The sequence below is a fragment of the Chiloscyllium plagiosum genome, unplaced genomic scaffold (assembly GCF_004010195.1).
Source record: "Chiloscyllium plagiosum isolate BGI_BamShark_2017 unplaced genomic scaffold, ASM401019v2 scaf_56, whole genome shotgun sequence".
Taxonomy (NCBI): Eukaryota; Metazoa; Chordata; class Chondrichthyes; order Orectolobiformes; family Hemiscylliidae; genus Chiloscyllium; species Chiloscyllium plagiosum.
In genome coordinates this window covers 69,407-88,159 of record NW_025215377.1, presented here as the reverse complement: position 1 = coordinate 88,159, position 18,753 = coordinate 69,407, and the positions used below count along the sequence as shown (strand labels likewise).

The following is an 18,753-nucleotide window of genomic DNA, read 5'->3' as shown; positions in this document are numbered from 1 at the left end:
CACAGAGTTTCTCCCTGACGTCTATACCAATATTATTTCTGTCACCGGATGTAGGTTTGTTTGCTGAGCTTTTTTTTTTTAGATTAGATTAGATTACTTTACAGTGTGGAAACAGGCCCTTCGGCCCAACAAGTCCACACCGACCCGCCGAAGCGTAACCCACCCATACCCCTACATTTACCCCTTACCTAACACTACGGGCAATTTAGCATGGCCAATTCACCTGACCTGCACATCTTTGGACTGTGGGAGGAAACCGGAGCACCCGGAGGAAACCCACGCAGACACGGGGAGAACGTGCAAACTCCACACAGTCAGTCGCCTGAGGCGGGAATTGAACCCGGGCCTCTGGCGCTGCGAGGCAGCAGTGCTAACCACTGTGCCACCGTGCCGGAGCTGGAAGGTTCGTTTTCAGATGTTTCGTCACCATACTAGGTAACATCTTCAGTGGGCCTCTGGATGAAGCGGTGGTGGGGTGTAGCCCACTTTCTATTTATATGTTTGTGTTTCCTTGGGTTGGCGATGTCATTTCCTGCAGTGACATCATTTCCCGCAGTGATGTCATTTCCAGTTCTTTTTCTCAGGAGGTGGTAAACAGGATCCAAGTCAATGTGTTTGTTAATAGAGTTCCAGTTGGAATGCCATGCTTCTAGGAATTCTCGTGCATGTCTCTGTTTGGCTTGTCCTAGGATGGATGTGTTGTCCCAGTCGAAGTAGTGTCCTTCCTCATCCATACATCCAGAACCTCAACCTGAGTTACAAACCTTCTCAAAGCCTGCTATCTCTGTCACTCGTGAGCATCAACACAATTTATTTAGAACTGTATCTACATCCTCTGGCTCCTTGCACAAATTGCCACTGTGCCCTTTAATGGGTCCTACCCTTTTCCTCATTATCCTTTTACCCTTATAATAAGTGTAAAATAATTTAGGATTTTCCTTTATCTTACCTTCCATTGTTCTTTCATGCCCTCTTTTTGCTCTCCTAATTTCCTCTTTAAGTTTCTTGTTGCACATTCTGTACTCCACTTCTGCTGTTTTGTAACTGCGGTAAGCGACATACCCTCTCTTTTTCTCTTAATCCAGTGCTGTATATCCCTCAATATCCAAGGTTCACAAGATTTGTTGGTCCCACCCTTTGTCTTTATTGGAACATGTTGACTCTGTACTCTCCATATTTCCTTCTTGAATGCATCCCATCGTTCTAACACAGATTTACCTAAAGTTACCTGCTTCTAGTCCACGGTGGCCAAATCGTACCCAGTCTTATTAATATTGACCTTTCCCCAATGTAAAACCTCGCTTCCAGAACCAGCCTTGTGGTTTTACATAACAAACCTGAATATAACGGAGTTATGATCACCGACTACAAAATACTTTAACCACCTGCTTGGCTTTATTACCTCCAATTAAGGCGAGGACTGCCACTCTGTCTTTTAGGGTCTTCTATGTGCTGGCTTAAAAAGCTGTCCTGGATGTGTTTTAAGAATTCCACTCTCTGTAAATCTTTCACACAATGACTACCCCAGTTAATGTTGAGGAGGTTGAAATCCCCTGCTACCAGTACCCTATTACGTTTACACTTCCCTGAAATATGCCTGCATATCTGCTCTTCTATTTCTGTTAGGGGCCTATCGTACACTTGCAGCAATGTGATTACTCCTTTTTGGTTTTTAGGTTGTACCCATATGGCTTCATCTAGGAGCCTTCTAAGATGTCATCCTTCCTGCTACTGATTCCCTAATCAATACTACCACACCCCCTCTTCTTTTATCTCATCTGAAGATCCTGTATCTGGGAAGTGTCTCACGCACGCACACAATGTCTCAGTGACAGCGCTAACAGTATGCCGTTGTGGTTTAATGTGTGCACTCAACTCATGTGACTTGGTCCTCAGACTCCCAACACTAATATTTATCCTATCAATGCTTGCCACACTGCTTGTACTTTAACTGATTTATAATGTCCATACTTTCCTGACTCTCTAGCTGTTTCTTCTAATTTTGGCCTTTAATCTACTCTTGCTGAATTTTCCCTCCAGATCCTAGTTCCCTGCCAATTTACTTCAAACCCTTCCCAATAACATTGAACAATACAGTGCAGAACAGGCCCTTCGGCCCTCAATGTTGCACCGACCTGTGAACTATTCTCAGCTCGTCCCCCTACACTCTCCCATCATCATCCATGTGCTTATCTAAGGATTGTTTAAATCTCCCTAATGTAGCTGAGTCGACTACATTAGCAGGTAGGGCATTCCACGCCCTTACCACTCTCTGCGTAAAGAACTTGCCTCTGACATCTGTCTTAAATCTATTACCCTTCAATTTGTAGTTATGCCCTCTCGTACAAGCTGAAGTCATCATCCTAGGAAAAAGATTTTCACTGTCTACCCTATTTAGTCCTCTGATCAGCTTGTATGTCCAATCAAATACCCTCTTAGCCTTCATCTTTCCAATGAGAACAGATCCAAGTCTTTCAGCCTTTCCTCATAAGACCTTCCCTCCAGACCAGGCAATATCCTGATAAACCTCCTCTGCTAACTTCCTCACAAGGAATGGTCCCATTTGAGTTCAGGTGCAACCTGTCTATGTTGTATAGGTCCCACCTCCCACCAGCAGCCCCAGTATCCCAGCAATCTAAAGCCCTCCTTCAACACCGTTTTTCTAGCCATGCATTCATCCAAACTGACGTCCTATTTCTATCCTCATTAGCACATAGCACCAAAAGTAAACCAGAGATTACAACCTTTTGGGTCCTTTTTCTTTAATCTATGTCCTAACTCACTAGATTCTGCTTGCAGGATCACTTCCTTTTTCGTACCTATGTTGTTGGGTCCAATATGTACCATGATTTCTGACTGTCTACCCTCTCTTTTCAGAATACAGTCATCCAGTGACTTCCCTGACCAGGCACCAGGGAGGCAACATACCACGCTGGAGTGTATTTTGTGACTTTGGAAATGTTTGTGTGTTCCCCTTATAATTGAATCCCCTACCATCGTAGCCCTGTTCTTCCTCCCATCTGGTGCAGCAGACCCAGATCTGGCTGCCACTGCTTCCCTGCACAGTCATCTCTCCTAACAATATCCAAAAGATTACTTCTGTTAGAAAGGGGGATGGTCACAGAGGATTCCTGCATTACCTGCCTTCCTATACTCTGTCTGGTGGTCACCCAAGCCCTTTCTGCAAGTCCAGTTCAGTCTGCAGCTGCATTGTGACCATCTCACGTTATTCAGGACTTGCTCAGCATCGCAGGTGTTCCACCTGTAGTTCCAGCTCTGAGATACAATTCACCAGTAAAACTGGACACTTTCTGCGCCCATGGTCACCAGGGACAACTCAAGCTTCCATGACTTGCCACGCAGCACAGGAGGAGCTTTTCACAGCTGCAAGCTCTACTGCCATGACTTCCCTTTAGCCCCAGAGTTACTTACTTTATTAAACAAAATCCCAAATCAACCAATACTCCACTGTCCTTTGATGTAATTGTTTGATCAGTTTATTGGCCCCACCCCCCATCTTGCAAGCTCTACTGCCATGACTTCCCTTTAGCCCCAGAGTTACTTACTTTATTAAACAAAATCCCAAATCAACCAACACTCCACTGTCCATAAAGTTTCAGCTTTGATCAGTTTTCCCAATCAGCAGTAATGGACCCTCAGTTTATTGTGTCCTGCAAAGAAAATAATACCAATCTTGGATTGGGCATGAGCCCACAACCTTCTGACTTAGAGGCAAGGGTGTTGCAAATTGAGTCACAGCTAGCCATACTCATGAATGACTTTGAAAAATTATTTAAATGTATACTTGTAATGCAAAGGCATACAAGGCTATAGGAGTATTTTTGTTGGCAAATAGGATTAGAATAGTTTGGTGCTTAATTTTGACTGGTACGGACTTGTTGTAGGTCTCTGTGGCAACATGAGGTGAAAGGACAGTGGAAGCAGTCAGCAATAAGGGGAACTGGTTAAATGCTTGAAAAGGGAATCACCTGCAGAACCTTGGGGCAAGGACTGGGAGAATGGGGCTAATTGAATAGTTATTTTACATGGACGATGGACCAAATGGTCTCCTTTTGTGTTGTAACACTCTACGAAGCCCAGAAGACAACAGATGAGAAATGAAACAGTAAGATTAGTTGAGCCCAGTTGGCATAAACAACGCACAACACATTCCAATGCCCTGAACTGCCCACAAACACTGCCAGGGGCTGCAATCCAAAATATATATATATAGTATATATGTATGATTTTTTAAAGTCATCATAAAACTCTGGAATTGATTGCGTGCAAGCAAGCCATTGCAATGCCACCCTTAGGAGTGTCTCTGTACAGTAGCGATCAATATTGCAAAGAGCAGAGAGTAAATCCTTCACTGCAGCAGACATGCTTAGGGGCACGCCACACATCTCCTGGAGAACGGATATTTACCCAGGCTGTAATCTTGTAAAAAAACTTGCTGCTTGTCAAAGATCTACATTGCCTTTTATCTGTGTTTATTTTCCGATGCATCATTTATATAATTTCGCAATAGGATAATGGATAGCTCTGTGAGAGGCTGGTAGGAACGTGTGTGAGTGTATTTCCGATGCCTTATCTTTGTTTATGAATCCTTTCCATGACTTTACTGCAATCTATCACTGCTCCTACTACATGCACTGATTGATGCTCAATGGCCTGTTCTAGAACAGGACTTCTCTGTACCTCCAGTAAATTAGGAGCGGCACAGTGGCTCAGTGGTTAGCACTGCTGCCTCATAGCACCAAGGACCCAGGTCTGATTCCAGCCTCGGGCGACTGTGTGGAGTTTGCACATTCTCCCCATGTCTGTGTGGGTTTCTTCCGGGTGCTCCGGTTTCTTCCCACAGTCCAGGTTAGGTGAATTGGCTGTGCTAAATTTTCCATAGTGTTCAGGAATGGATAGGTTAGGTTCATGAGTCAGGGGTAAATATAGAGGAATGGGTCCGGGTAGGATAATATTCGGAGGGTTGGTATAGACATGTTGGGCCGAAGGGCCTGTTTCCACACAGTAGGGATCTAATTCTAATCCTACTTCTCAGTTTGTCATTGCTAGGTCTTATACTTAGGAACTCTGTCCCTGACATCTCTGCTGTGTTGCATCTTTGCCCCTAGCCTTCAGAAGCTGTTACTTATCCCCACTTTTCCCTACTGCTCCGAATAGGCCAACAGTTAATGAAGCACAGGGTGGGGCAGTAGTTTGATGAGTTACACTCAGCAGGAGAGTGGGCGGGATGAAGGTGGCACTTGGATGTGTAGACTGTTGAATTGACAATGGCGCGAAAGGTAGGAATGGGGGTGGCCCGAGGGTGGGATTGCAAGGCGGATCAAGAGGAGGAACAAAGGGAAGGTTGTGGGTGGAAGTGTTGGTTTGTCATAAGCTGCGGAGGCGGTGTTCTCAATTGGCTTGTTAGGTTGGCCAATCTTGTTGAGCTTTCAAATTATTCCTCATTCAGGTGCTAATCCTTTACTGCAGAACGAAATGGGACACACACCAGTGGACTACGCCAGAGAAGGACAGATTAAAACACTACTGAAGGAGGCTGAGGTAAAGGTGAGTGCAACATCCTAAGCATTTAGGAAGACAGCCTCACTGTCCTGGGGCAGAACCTGCTGCAATGTCTTCAGTTTCTCAAACTGTTCAAACTGAATGTGACCTCTTACCAAGTCAGTGGTAAATGGGGAGGCGATGGCCCAGTGGTATTACACTAGACTATTAATCTGGAAATTCAGCTAATGTCCTGGGGACCTAGGTTCAAATCCCACCATACCAGGTAGTGGAATTTGAATTCAATAAGGAATCTGGAATTAAGGATCTAATGATGATCACGAAACCATTGTTGTTTGTTAGAAAAACCCATGTTCACTAATATCCTTTAGGGAAGGAAATCTACCATCCTTAACTTGGTCTAGCCTATTTGTGACTCCAGGCCTATTTGTGACTCCAGGCCTATTTGTGACTCCAGGCCCACAGCAATGTCATTGAATCTTAACTGTCCTCTGGGCAATTAGAGATGGGCAATTAATGATGGCATAGCCAGAGATGCCCACAACCTCTGAGTAAATTTTTTAAAAAAGCAACACTTAACTGAGCCACACACATCAAATGCAGCAGTGCAATGCTGAGGGAGTGCCAGATTGTCATAGATGCCATTTTTGAGTTGAAATCTGAAATGGAGGCCTACTTGGGTGATGGAAAACATTCATGTGACTGCTTGCCCTTCAAGACACCTTCCCAAACTCTGTAATCTGCTCAAGATCTACAAGATCTCCGTACTCTTTCAATTCAGGCTTCTTACACATTCCTGACTTTAATCACTCCCCCTTTGGTGGCTTTGCTTTCATTTGCCTAGATCTTCTGCTTTAAGAAACTTTTTAAAGCCTTTTTTTTAAAATCAAGCTTTTGTACATCTGCCTCAATATCTCTGATTGAATCGCAAAAATGTTAAGAGCGCAGAAGAAGACTTTTGGCTAATCGTGTCTTCACCAGATCTGTGTGTAAGTATTATAACTCAGTGCCGTTCTCCTGTCTTTTCCCATATCCATGCACATTGTTTTGATTTCTATGACCATATAATGCCCCGCTTGAAAGCCTCAATTGAACCTGCTTCCACCACATTTCCAGACAGTACACTCCCAGACCGTGACTACTCTCTTGAGTAGAAAAGGTTTTTTTCTCATTGTATTTGCTTCTTGGTGCCAGAGTATGGCAACACTTTGACTTTTGCATGAAAAAACACTTCTCACTGTATTTTTATATATATATAAGGCAATAAATCTCAATCTAATCTTTTGCAAATTACCTTAAATCAGTGCCTTCTCAATTTCAATACTTTTATTAGAGGTAACAAAATGTCCCTGTCTAACGTGTCTAACAATGCTTGATAATTATCCCTGTGAAGCTTTGCAATGTTTTACTACATTATAAAGGCTATACAAAAGTGTTGTTGGTTCAGAAGAACTTTATCATGTATATAAGCCATTCTGTATTGGAGGTTGGATAGTGTTCACGATAAAATGGAAATTATGTCTATTAGTCTGCTACAGGCTGCACTCCCGATCAAAGTATCGAGAGGACTCAAAATGGGCTGGCATGATGGCTCAGTGGTTAGCACTGCTGTTTCACAGCGCCAGGGGCCTTCGTTCGATTCTACCCTCAGACAACTGTGTATTGAGTTTGTACATTCTCCCCTGTCTGCATGGGTTTCCTCCGGGTGCTCCTGTTTCTTCCCACAGTCCAAAGAGGTGCAGGTTGGGTGGCCATGCTAAATTGCCCATAGTGTCCAGGGTTGTGCAGGCTAGGTGGATTAGCCATGGGGAATGCAGGGTTACAGGGATAGGTTGGAGGGTGTGAGTCTGGGTGAGATGCTTTTCAGAGGGTCAGTGTGGACTCAATGAGCCAAATGGGCTGCTTCTCTGCTGTAGGGATTCCAAGAGGATCACAGATCATTCAGTATTTTTGTAGGTGATACTTCATTTATTGTTTTATGGGATGTGGGCATCACCTGGCGAGCAGTGTTTATTTGTCTATCCCAGAGGGTGGTCTGAGCTGCGATCTCAAGCCAATGGTGTAGATATACCCATAATATCATTCAGGAAGAGCTCCAGGATTTTGAACCTGTGACAGTGAAGGAACAGCAATATATTTCCAAGTCAGGATAATGAGTAGTTTGGGGGGCAGTTAGAGGTGCTTGCAAGGGATGGTGTTCCAATGTATCTGTTGCCCTTGTCCTTCTAGATGGAAGTAGTTGTTGACTTGGACGATGCGTTGAGGGAGCCTCTGTGAATTTCTGCAGTGCACCTTGTAGATGGTATACACTGCTGCTACTGAGCGTCGGTGGGGGAGTGAATGAATGTAAGTAGATGTGGTGCAATCCAAACAGGTTGCTTTGTCCTGTCTGGTATCAAGCTTTTTACGTGTTGTTGAAGCTGCACCAATCCAGGGCAGTGGGGAGTATTCCATCACACTGCTGACTTGTGCCTTTTGGACAAGCTTTGGGGAGTCAGGAGCTGAATCCCTTGGTGCTGGGTGTGCTATGAAATATCAATAGAGATTTAGATTCTCTCCAAATAGAGATGATCACTGCTTGGCACTTACGTGATGTGAATGCTCCTTGCAATTTATTAGCCCAAACCTAGATTTTGCCCAGTTCCAGCTGCTTTTGGGCACAAGCTGCTTCAGAATCTGAGGAGTCATGTTCAGGTGCTGAACACTGTGCAATCAGCAACGATCATCCCCACTTCTGACCTTGTAGTGAGGGAAGGTCATTGATGAGGCTGCAAAGATGGTTGAGCCTAAGACACTACCCAAGGAACTCTTGCATAGATGTTCTGGAGCTGAGATGACTGACCTTCAGCAACCACAACCATCTTCCTCTATGCTAGGTGGGTCTCCAACGAGAAGAGAATTTTCCCCTCATTCTTGTTTGCTAGATTTCCTAGTTCAACACTACGCCAAATTCTGCCTTGATGTTGAGGGAGAGTAGTCACCTACTCCCCTCTGGAGTTCATCTCTTTTGTCCATGTTTTAACAAAAACTGCAATGAGATCAGGAACTCAGGGGTTCTGGCAGAGTTCAAACTGGGCACTAGTGAGTAGGTTATTCCTTTGCAAATGCCACTTGACAAATCTGACTTACATTACTTTCCCGATGATGGAGAGTAGACTAAGAGGGCATTAATGGCCCACAGTGGACTTGGCCTGCTTTTTGTGAACAGGACCTTCCTGGGCAATTTTCTACGTTGTTGGGTACATGTCTGTGTTGCAGGTGTACTGCAACAGCTTAGCTATGGGCACAGGTAGGTCTGGAGCACAATTTTTAGTATTATTAGAATGGTGTCAGAGTTTTTTTGTTGTTGACTGACACAGACTTGATGGGCTGAAGGGCCTTTACCTGAGCTGTAGCCTTCTATGACTGCGTATCCTTTGCAGTACTCAGTGCCTTAAGCCATTTCTTTCTGTCATGTGCAGTTACCAAATTGGCTGAACAGTAGCATTTGTGATGCTAGGATGTCAGAATGAAGCTGAAATGGATCACCTACTTGGCAATTCTGGCTGAAGATGGTTGTAAATGCTCAGCCTTGACCTTCACGAAAAGTGCTAGGCCATCCATCATTGAGGATGGGGTTATTCGTGGAGCCTGCTTCTCATGTTAGGTTGGCTGAATTTGGTTAGTTTATTGAAATTGGAATTTTATTCATTCACAGGACGAGGGCATCGCTGGCTAGGCCAGCATTTATTGCCCATTCCCAGTTGCACAGAGAGAAGTTAAGAATCAATCACATTACTGTAGACCACACCAGGTAATGATGGAGATTTCTTTCCCTAAAAGACATTAGTCAACCAGATGAGTTTTTACAACTATCAACAATGGTTTCATAGGTATCATCAGACTCTAATTCCAGAATTTTATTGAATTTAAATTCCAACGTCTGCCCTGGCAGGATTTGAACCAGGTCCCCAGAATATTACCTGGGTCTCCGAATTAACAGTCGAGTGATAATATCACTCGGCCATGGCTGCACCTTTCTTTGAAATTTACCCCATTTAACACCGTCATAGTGGCAAATTACACAATGGAGTGTATCCTTAATGTGAAGGAGGGGCTTTGTCTTCTCAAGGACTGTGTACTGGTCATGAGGTTGTACAGATATGATACTGTCAAGGACAGACACATCTGTGGCAGGGAGATTGATGAGGATGAGGTCAAATATCTTTTTCTCTCTTGATTCCTTCACCACCTGCCGCAGACCCAATCTAGCAGTTGTGTACTTTAGGACCCAACCAGCTCAGCCAGTAATGCTGCAGCCGAGCCAATATTGGGCCACTGAATTCTTGCACGCAGTGTACTTTCAAAGAATAGAATCATAGAATCCCTATAGTATGGAAGCAGGCCATTTGGCCCATTGAGTCCACATTGGCCCTCCAGGCCATATCCTACTCAGACCCACTGCCCCCCACCCTATCCCTGTAACCCTACATTTCCCATGGCTTAATCCACCTAGCCTGCACATTCCTCGACACTAAGGGCAATTTCACATAGCCTGTCCACCTAACCTGCATTTCTTTGGATTGTGGGAGGAAACCCACGCTGACATGGGGAGAATATGCAAACTCCACACAGACAGTCGCCCGAGGCTGGAATCAAACTGAGGCCTCTGGTGCTGTGAGGCAGCAATGCTAACCACTGAGCCACCGTGCCGCCCCAAATATATTCATTTACAGGATGAGGACATTGCTGGCTAGGCCAGTGTTTATTGTCCATCCCTTTATTGCCCAGAATCAACCACTTTGCTGTGAGCCTGGAGTCACATGTAGACCAAAGATTTCATCCTCTAAACGACATTAGTGAACCAAATGAATTTTTACACCAATTGAATTCAAATTCCCCAATCTGCCGTGGCAGGATTCAAACCCAGGTCTCCAGTACATTACCTAGATCTCTAGATTAATAGTCCAGTGATAATGCCACTAGGCATTCACTTCTCCCAAATTTTGAGCCCTTGTCCCCCTCAGTCCTTCCTCGAAGTGGCATTCAACGTGGAGAAGTACTGATTCATCAGCCGAGGGAGGACAATATATGGTAATCAGCAGGAGGTTTTCTTGCGCATGTTTGACCAGGTGCTATGAGATTTTATAGGTTCAGAGTCAACGCTGAGGACATCTAAGGGAAATCCTTCCCGACTGCCACTCTGCTGGGTCTGTCCTGGGATCGCTGTGGTGATGACTGGGACACAATCGTGCCCTGAGAATCATACCATACAGACAATGGCAGGCTGCTGCTTGTAAATGAACTGTTTCCTTTTGGCTTTTTCTCAACTTCTTGTGTCTTTGGTAACGGCATGATGGGGGTGCACCAAGTTTCAGTCTTTCATTTGCCCTTTTGGTGCCTCAAGGTCATTTTTCTGATTTTTCGTTTAAGAAGGGAATTTACAGAAAGAACACCTTATAGAGATATGGTGAGTGAGTATAGCTACCAGGTGATTTTGTGTCACTTCTCCACACCAAAGGGAGAGAGTGTAATTTAGTTGCTTTCCTTTGTAATCTGGATGGTTTTACTTATTGATTAGACTCACAGGTTGGCCAGGATCCCATAAAGCTGTTGTTACTATGCTGTGCCGTTCTGAGCCCACAACAACCAGTCCTGTTAGAAAAACCATTCATAAAACTATCTGTGCTCTCCCTGCTGTTCTGGAGAAAGGTCAGTGGACTCAAAACATTAACTCTGCTTTCTTCCCAAAGATGCTGACAGACTTTCTGAGTTTCTCTAGGAATTTCTGTTTTTGTTTCAGATTTTCAGCATCCTCAATTCTTTGTTTTATCAAAAGCAGATAGTTTGTCACTATCCAAACAGACACAGGTAGTGCCATTCCATCTAAAATTGCCCCTCACGACTTGAATAAGGTACCATTGTAGTTACAACTCTCAATGTGTTCCAGCAGCTCATTTTTTAAGAATTGTAACCATCTTCTTCCACAGTTTTTTAAGAGTGGTATCTTTCCCCATTTTATTTAGTCCACAGTCCAAAACAAAGTGATGTTTACAATTCAGGCACCAAGACAGCCCAGGGAAACAGCATCCCCGTGTGTAGACTGGCCAGTGTTGTCAGAATGTACATTTCAATGAGATCCTCTCTCATTCTACTCAACTCTAGTGAACAGAGGCCTCATCAACCCAATCTCTCCTCGTGTGACAAACCTGCTATCCCAGGAATCAATCTGATGAACCATTGCTGCACTCTCCCTTTGACAAGTACATCTTTTCTTAAGCATAGAGACCAAAATTGCACAAAGTACCCTAGCTGTGGTCACTCCAAGGCTCAGTACAGCTGCAGTAAGCCTTCCTTTCTCGTGTACTCCAATTCTCTTGCGATGAACCATGTCGTGTGACTTCCCAACAGCTTTCTGCACCGTTAATGCTTGCTTTCAGTAACTTATGTACAAGGAAATCACGGTCCCTTTGGACATCAACATTTCCCAATCTTTCGTTATTTAGATTATAATCTGCCATTCTGTTCACATGGCCAGATGGATAGTTCTACACTTATCCATGTTATACACTGGATAGGCATATGGAGGATAGTGGGCTAGTGTAGGTTAGGTGGGCTTGGATCGGCGCAACATCGAGGGCCGAAGGGCCTGTACTGCACTGTATTCTTCTATGTTCTATGTAACACGAGGAGACATAGCTTTAAATTGAGGGATGATAGATTTAGGACAGATGCCAGGGGTATTTTCTTCACTCAGAGAGTAGTAGGGGCATGGAACTCCTGCCTGCAACAGTTGTAGACTCGCTGACGTTAAGGGCATTTAAATGGGCATTGGACATACATATGGATAATAATGGAACAGTGTAGGTTAGATGGGCATCAGATTAATTTCAAAGGTCTACATAACATCGAGGGCCGAAGGGCCTGTACTGCGCTGTATTCTTCTATGTTCTATGTTCTATACTACAGCAGTCATGCATTTGCCCAATTACTCAACTTGCCTAAATCACCTGAAGGATTTTTGCATCTGCCAAATGACCCTTCATATATGTATTTATTTGCATGTGTTTTCATATTCGTGTTTTTAAAATTCTTTTATAGGATTTGGGTGTAACTGGTAAATCCAGCGTTTGTTGCCTATCCCTAATTGCCTTTGAAGTAAATAGTTTGCTCAGCCATTACAGAGGGCAAGTAATAATGAGTCTCATTCCTGTGGGCCTGATATCCCATGTAAGCTGAACTGTGTAAAGACGACAGTTGTCCTTCCCCAAGGGGCGTTAGTAAGTCAGATAGGTGTGTACTAAAATTGCTGATAGTTTCACGGTCACCATTTCTAAGAATAACTTTCAGTTCTAGATTTATTAATTAAATTTGACCAGCTACCTTTCTGGGATTTGAACCCGTGTACCTGGAGTTGGTATGTGTTGATTACTGCACCAGTGACATTACCATTTCACCACATCTAAAATTCAACCAATGTAGGCATGCCAGTCAAAGCACTGAAATTCAACAGCTTGCAACCTGAAGACACCAGGAGCGAGGAAAAGTTTTATAGACATGCACATACATTCACAAACACACACGCAACAGCTTCGTCTCTCTATAGCAGTTTTCTCATTATGTTTTAGAAAGTGACTGATGATAAATTGCCCAAAATGAAATTTCTTATATAAAAGAAAATGGATGCAGTTGCAAAACAAACACTCGATAAACTGATGGAATCCATCATTCGCAGGGTTTCAAATGGGGCAATAACTGTGTGACAGCTCCCATGTGAAAGGAACACTCACAAAGCAGCTTATGCTGAACCTGAGCCAGGCTAAACATACAGGTCCTTCTGGCGCAAGATGCATCATCCAAACATCTCTTTAACACCCAGATATCCCAGTGTATATAAAATTACAGATCAGAGCACAGGGTTTTAATTTGCCTGATATTTTGGCATTCACGTATTTGCATTTGACCTCCATAGTGCACACAGATACAAACTCTTATCCTTTAATGTGCAACACTAAATAACAAATAGATTAAATGTTCAAATATTAAACAGACAGCTTTGCTGCTTTTAATACATATTCAGAAACTTTCAAAAAAATGAAGTTGTAAAGCTGGAGGTATTTTGAATAATTTAATCAGAGAATATGAAATAAATAAGGCAGTTTTATTCTTCCCTTAATCCATAAAAATCAGGGTTATTATTTTCTGTACAATTCTTTTTGCTTTCCCACTCTGTGTGTCCGTTTGAAAGTGCCACACTCTAATGCGAGATCAGACTCTGAGATACTGACCACCAACCAGGTATCTCACCCAAGTGCCTATTCATCACCTTGAGATCAACAGATTATTCCACTCTGTGATGTATTACTGACATGCCAGACACTTCACACATCCACTCACCCATTCACTCTCACTCTACCACACTCTCTGCCCTGCTGTCTCACTCATTCTTTTTCACCCATCACTCTTCTCTCTCTTTTGTTCACTGTCTCTCACACACTGTCACTCTCTCTCTTGTTCACTGTCTTAGTGTCTAATTTAGCATCTAACTCTCTATTGCACTCCGGCACTCACTGATACTGTGGGATTGGGTGACCACATGGGGTGATAGGTATGAAATTAGATTTATTGAGCTCAGGAAGTGATTTTCAGGGACTTTGCTCAGCTTTGGGGATCTAGTTCCCAATTAGCAACTTTCATCAGCAACGTGGGAGAAGATGCCTTCAATATTGCTATCAAACAGCATTTACTTTGAAATGACATGCTCACAGATGCTTGATTTGGGTTCTTTCGGGAAAACTCAGCTCCTGAACTGAAACATGGACAAAAAGAGCTAACCTCCACAGATGAGATGAGAGTGACTTACAATGACACCCCATAGTGTTTGATCGAGTTGTGGCATCAAGGAATCCTAGAAAACTGAATTGGGGAAAACACTCCATTGGTTGGAGCCATTCCTGGACAAAGGAAGATAGTTGTATTTGTTGGAGGCTGAAAAGTGGCAAGAAGCTTTCAGCCACACAAATGCCAGGAAATGATCAACTCTAACAAGGGAGAATTTAACCAACATCTTGGGCATGCATCAGGAATAGACCATTCAGTCCTGAGAGCTAGTCAGACTGTGGCTCACCTATTTCAATGTCATTTTCCTACATGATCCCTTTCGCCCTTAATGTAAATAGAAATCTGTTGCTCTCAGACTTGAACAGACTCATTAACTCTGTTTGTCTAGCTCTCTCAAGTCGACTTGAATTGTAATGACTCACCATCCCTGAGTAAGAATTCTTCTTCACCTCAGCCTTCAATGAGTTGATCCTTGTTCTGAGATAAAGAACCTGTGTAAAGAATTCTGTAGATTCAGTACCCTTTGAGATAAAAAAAAAACTCCTCATTCTGTCTTCAGTGAGTGATTCCTTGCTCCAAGATTCTGGTATTAGAATCCCCAACAAGGGCAAGCTATATCTGCCTCATCTCATTTTTTAAATCCAATGACTGCAAGCCCAACTTATCAAATCTGTCCTCGTAAGACAGTCCCAGGTATGTCCTGTCCACAAAAAGCAAGACAAATTCAATTCTACCCAATCATTTTACTCTTGATGGTCAGTGAAGTGATGGAAGGTGTCATCAACAGTGCTATCAAGCAGCACCTGCTCAGCCACAACCTGCTCAGTGACGCCCAGTTTGGGATCCCCCAGGGCCACTCAGCTCCGGCCCTCATTACAGCCTTGGGCCAAACACTGACAAAAGAGCTGAATTCCAGAGAGGAGGGGAGAGGGACAGCCCTTGACATCAAGGCCACACATTTGGTTGCGTGGGGCATCAAGAAGCCGTGGCAAAACTGGAATCCGTGAGAATCAGAGGGAAAACTCTCTGCTGGTTGGAGTCATACTGAGCACTTAGGAGGATGGTTGTGGTTGTTGAAGGCCAGTCATCTCAGCTCCAGGATATCTCTGCAGGATTTCCTCAGGAGAGTATCCTGGGCCCAACCATCTTCAGCTGCTTCATGAATGACCTTTCAGAAGTAGGGATGTTCGCTGATGAGTTCACAATGTTCAGCACCAATTGCGAATCCTCAGATACTGAAGCAGTGTATGTTCAAATGCATCAACATCTGGACATATTCCAGGCTTGGGCTTTCAGCCACAGAAGTGCCACGCAATGATCAACTTCAACAAGAGAGAATCTAACCATTGACCCTTGATATTCAGTAGCATTACTGTCACTGACTTCCCCCACTGTCAACATCCTGGGAGTTACCTTCACCAGAACTTGAACTGGACTTGCCACATAAATAAACACAGGGGCTTCAAGAGGAGGTTAGAGGCAAGGAATCCTGAAGTAAGTAACTCACCTCTTCTTCCCAAAGCCTGTTCCCTGTCTAACAGGCACATGTCATGAGCGTGATGGAATGCTCCCCTCTTCCCTGGATGAGTTCAGCTCCGACAACACTCAAGAAGCTTCACACCATCCAGCACACAGCAACCCACTTGATTGGCATCAGATCTACAAACATCCACTCCCTCCATCACTGACACTCAGTAACAGCAGTGTGTACCACCTGCAGAAATTCATCAAGGTTCCTTAGATAAGACCTTGCAAACCCATGACCAAGAAGAACAATGGCAGCAGATACATGGGAACACCACTCCCTGCAAATTCCTTTCCAAGCCATTCACCATCCTGACTGGGAAATCACACGCACACATTATGGTGGTGAGCCACCACTGTCTGGAGGGCCACTAGCGACAGGCAATAAATGCTGGCCCAGCCAACAACCCCGACATTCCATGAATGAATAAAAAGTAATGGCCATCTATTTTTCACTTCCCTTACAAGTGGAAGTATCTTCTCTACATCTACTGATTGAGCCCTTCTACTGATTGTGCCTTTTGAAACAATCACTAAAAGTACTCAGTTGCACCAAAACTGAAGGAGGTGAGGGATGGTGAATAAACATCAGTCCTGCAGCAATACCAGGAATGTGTGAAGACATCACAAATGTGTTAACCCCCTAACCAGCGTCTTTGTATGTTTGTCTCTTGCTTACAGTACCAGGAAGAGCAAAGGAAGCGAGAGGCAGAGGAACGTAGACGGTTTCCTTTGGAGCAGAGACTGAAGGAACATATCATTGGCCAGGAGACAGCCATCGCAACTGTTGCAGCAGGTATGTACAAAAAAATCGAGGGGGTGTCTTTTATTGTTTGGGGCCGGGGTCACTGCATTGCGAGTTGTGAGACTCCTAGTTTATACTGGAGAACGTGAGGACTGTAGATTTTGGAGATCAGAGTCGAGGATGTGGTGCTGGAAAAGCACAGCAGGTCAGGCAGCATCTGAGGAGCAGGGAAATCGACGTTTCGAGCATCAGCTCTTCTTCAGGAATGAGGCTCATTCCTGATGAAGGGCTTATGCCCAAATTGTTGATTCTGCTGCTCCTCAGATGCTGCCTGACCTGCTGTGCTTTTCCAGCGCCATACTCTCGACTCCTAATTTATACAGTCGTCATTGGCAAGTCTTTTGTTACATAAAGTCCTGCTGTGATTTTACAGTGTGAGTTTCTCATTCCTGCTTCTGAAACCTACACCAAATGAAAACCAGGAAATTGTGCAATGGTAGAATCTTGGAGCACCAAGAAACGTCATTCAGACCATGATGCCTGTTTTAGCTTTTTGAAAAAGCTAAATTCAAACTGATGCACATCCCATTGTTCTTTCCTCATGGTCCTGCATCCCTGCAAGTCCTTCTCCTTTAATATTTGTCTAATTTCCTTTTGAAAATTACTTTTTAATCTACTTCCACCATCCATTTAGGAAGGAAATTCCAGATCACAACAGGGTGTCATGAGAAGAGAAATTCTCCTCCTTTTCTGTTCTAGTCCTTCTGGCAATAATCTTAGACGTCTGTCCTCTGGTTATGATGTCTCCTGACAGAGAGACCAGTTTCTCCCTATTTTCTCCACTGACACTCCCTCCTAAATATATTCTGTCTTCTGTAGTCATTCTGTATGTCGATGTCATGAACTATTATCACTTCTGGCAGATTGGTTTCCAAGTAATGGATGATGTTGGTGACTGGAACTTGCCTGGTGGCCATGGGATACAGTGATGTGATACTGCCCATAATCATCCTCTGCACCTTCTAGGGTGGGCATTGTGTCCTGATCCTTTTGAAAGGACTGAATAGAGTTGTTATTAAAACACTATGCTGGTGCCAATTGCTGGTTGCTGCTGCATTTCCAGCTGGTTGCAATCCTGCCTCAAATGAAGCCCCTCTTTTGTTCACAATTTCAAAATGAAATAGTGTGGTACACGTGCTCCCAATGGCCCTGAACTCGTCAGCAAGTATCTTTCTATGCAGCTCAGAGAAAGATGTTATTATTACAAATATTATTTAAATGGAAGAAAACCTGCAGAAAGCTGCAACACAAAGTGCCTGGCGGACTTGTACACAAAACACAGAAAGCTAGTACAGTGGGTTAGCAGGGAATCAGGAAGGCTAATGGGATGTTGGCCCTTATTTCAAGGGGGTTGGAGTATAAGAGTAGGGAGGTGTTACTGCAACTGTACAAGGTGCTGGGGAGGTCACTGATGGAGCACTGTGAGCTGTTCCCATCCCTTATTTAAGGAAAGATATCATTTCATTGGAGGTAGTTGAGAGAAGGTTCACTAGGATGGTCCCTGGGATGGGGAGGGATTGTTTTCTGAACAAAGGTTAAACAGGTTGGGACACTACTCCCTGGAGTTTAGAAGAATGAGAGGGGATCTCATTGAAACATCCAGGATTCTTAAGGGGCTTGAGTGGGTCAATGCTGTGAGGATGTTTCCCCTCATGGGAGAGTCTAGGACCAGAGGGCATAGTCTCAGAATAAAGGGGCACCAATTTCAGACTGAGATGGGGAGGAATTTCTCCTGAGGTTTGAGAGTCTTTGGAACTCCTCGTCACAGAGAGCTGTGTGGGCAGAGTCCTTGTGGATATTTAAGGCTGAGAGAGATTCTTGATCAGTCAGGAAATCCAAGGATTACCAAAGGGCAGGAAAGTGGATGTGAGGAATGTGGGATCAGCCATGATCCTATTGAACAGGGGAGCAGGTTTGAGGGGCTGAATGGCCCACTCCTGTTCCTATTTCTTATGGTTAAAACCACTGCAAATCATTCATTTCTTTTGCATCTGAGTAGATTTCTCAAATTGATTTTTTTTTTCCAAACAGCATTCAACAATGTTAGATATTTGTGAATTTTATATTGTGATTTATAATGT

At 43.9% G+C, this 18,753-nt stretch overlaps 1 protein-coding gene across 1 annotated transcript in view; it reads left to right on the top strand.

Annotated features, from left to right (window-relative positions):
- The window catches only part of clpb (caseinolytic mitochondrial matrix peptidase chaperone subunit B), a 116,125-nt gene that overhangs the window by 57,982 nt on the left and 39,390 nt on the right, over nucleotides 1-18,753 (top strand). Inside the window, exons 6-7 of the mRNA XM_043686858.1 lie at nucleotides 5,471-5,568; nucleotides 16,549-16,663. Of these exons, the coding sequence (XP_043542793.1) occupies nucleotides 5,471-5,568; nucleotides 16,549-16,663 (213 nt within the window). The remainder of the gene's footprint in view (nucleotides 1-5,470; nucleotides 5,569-16,548; nucleotides 16,664-18,753) is intronic.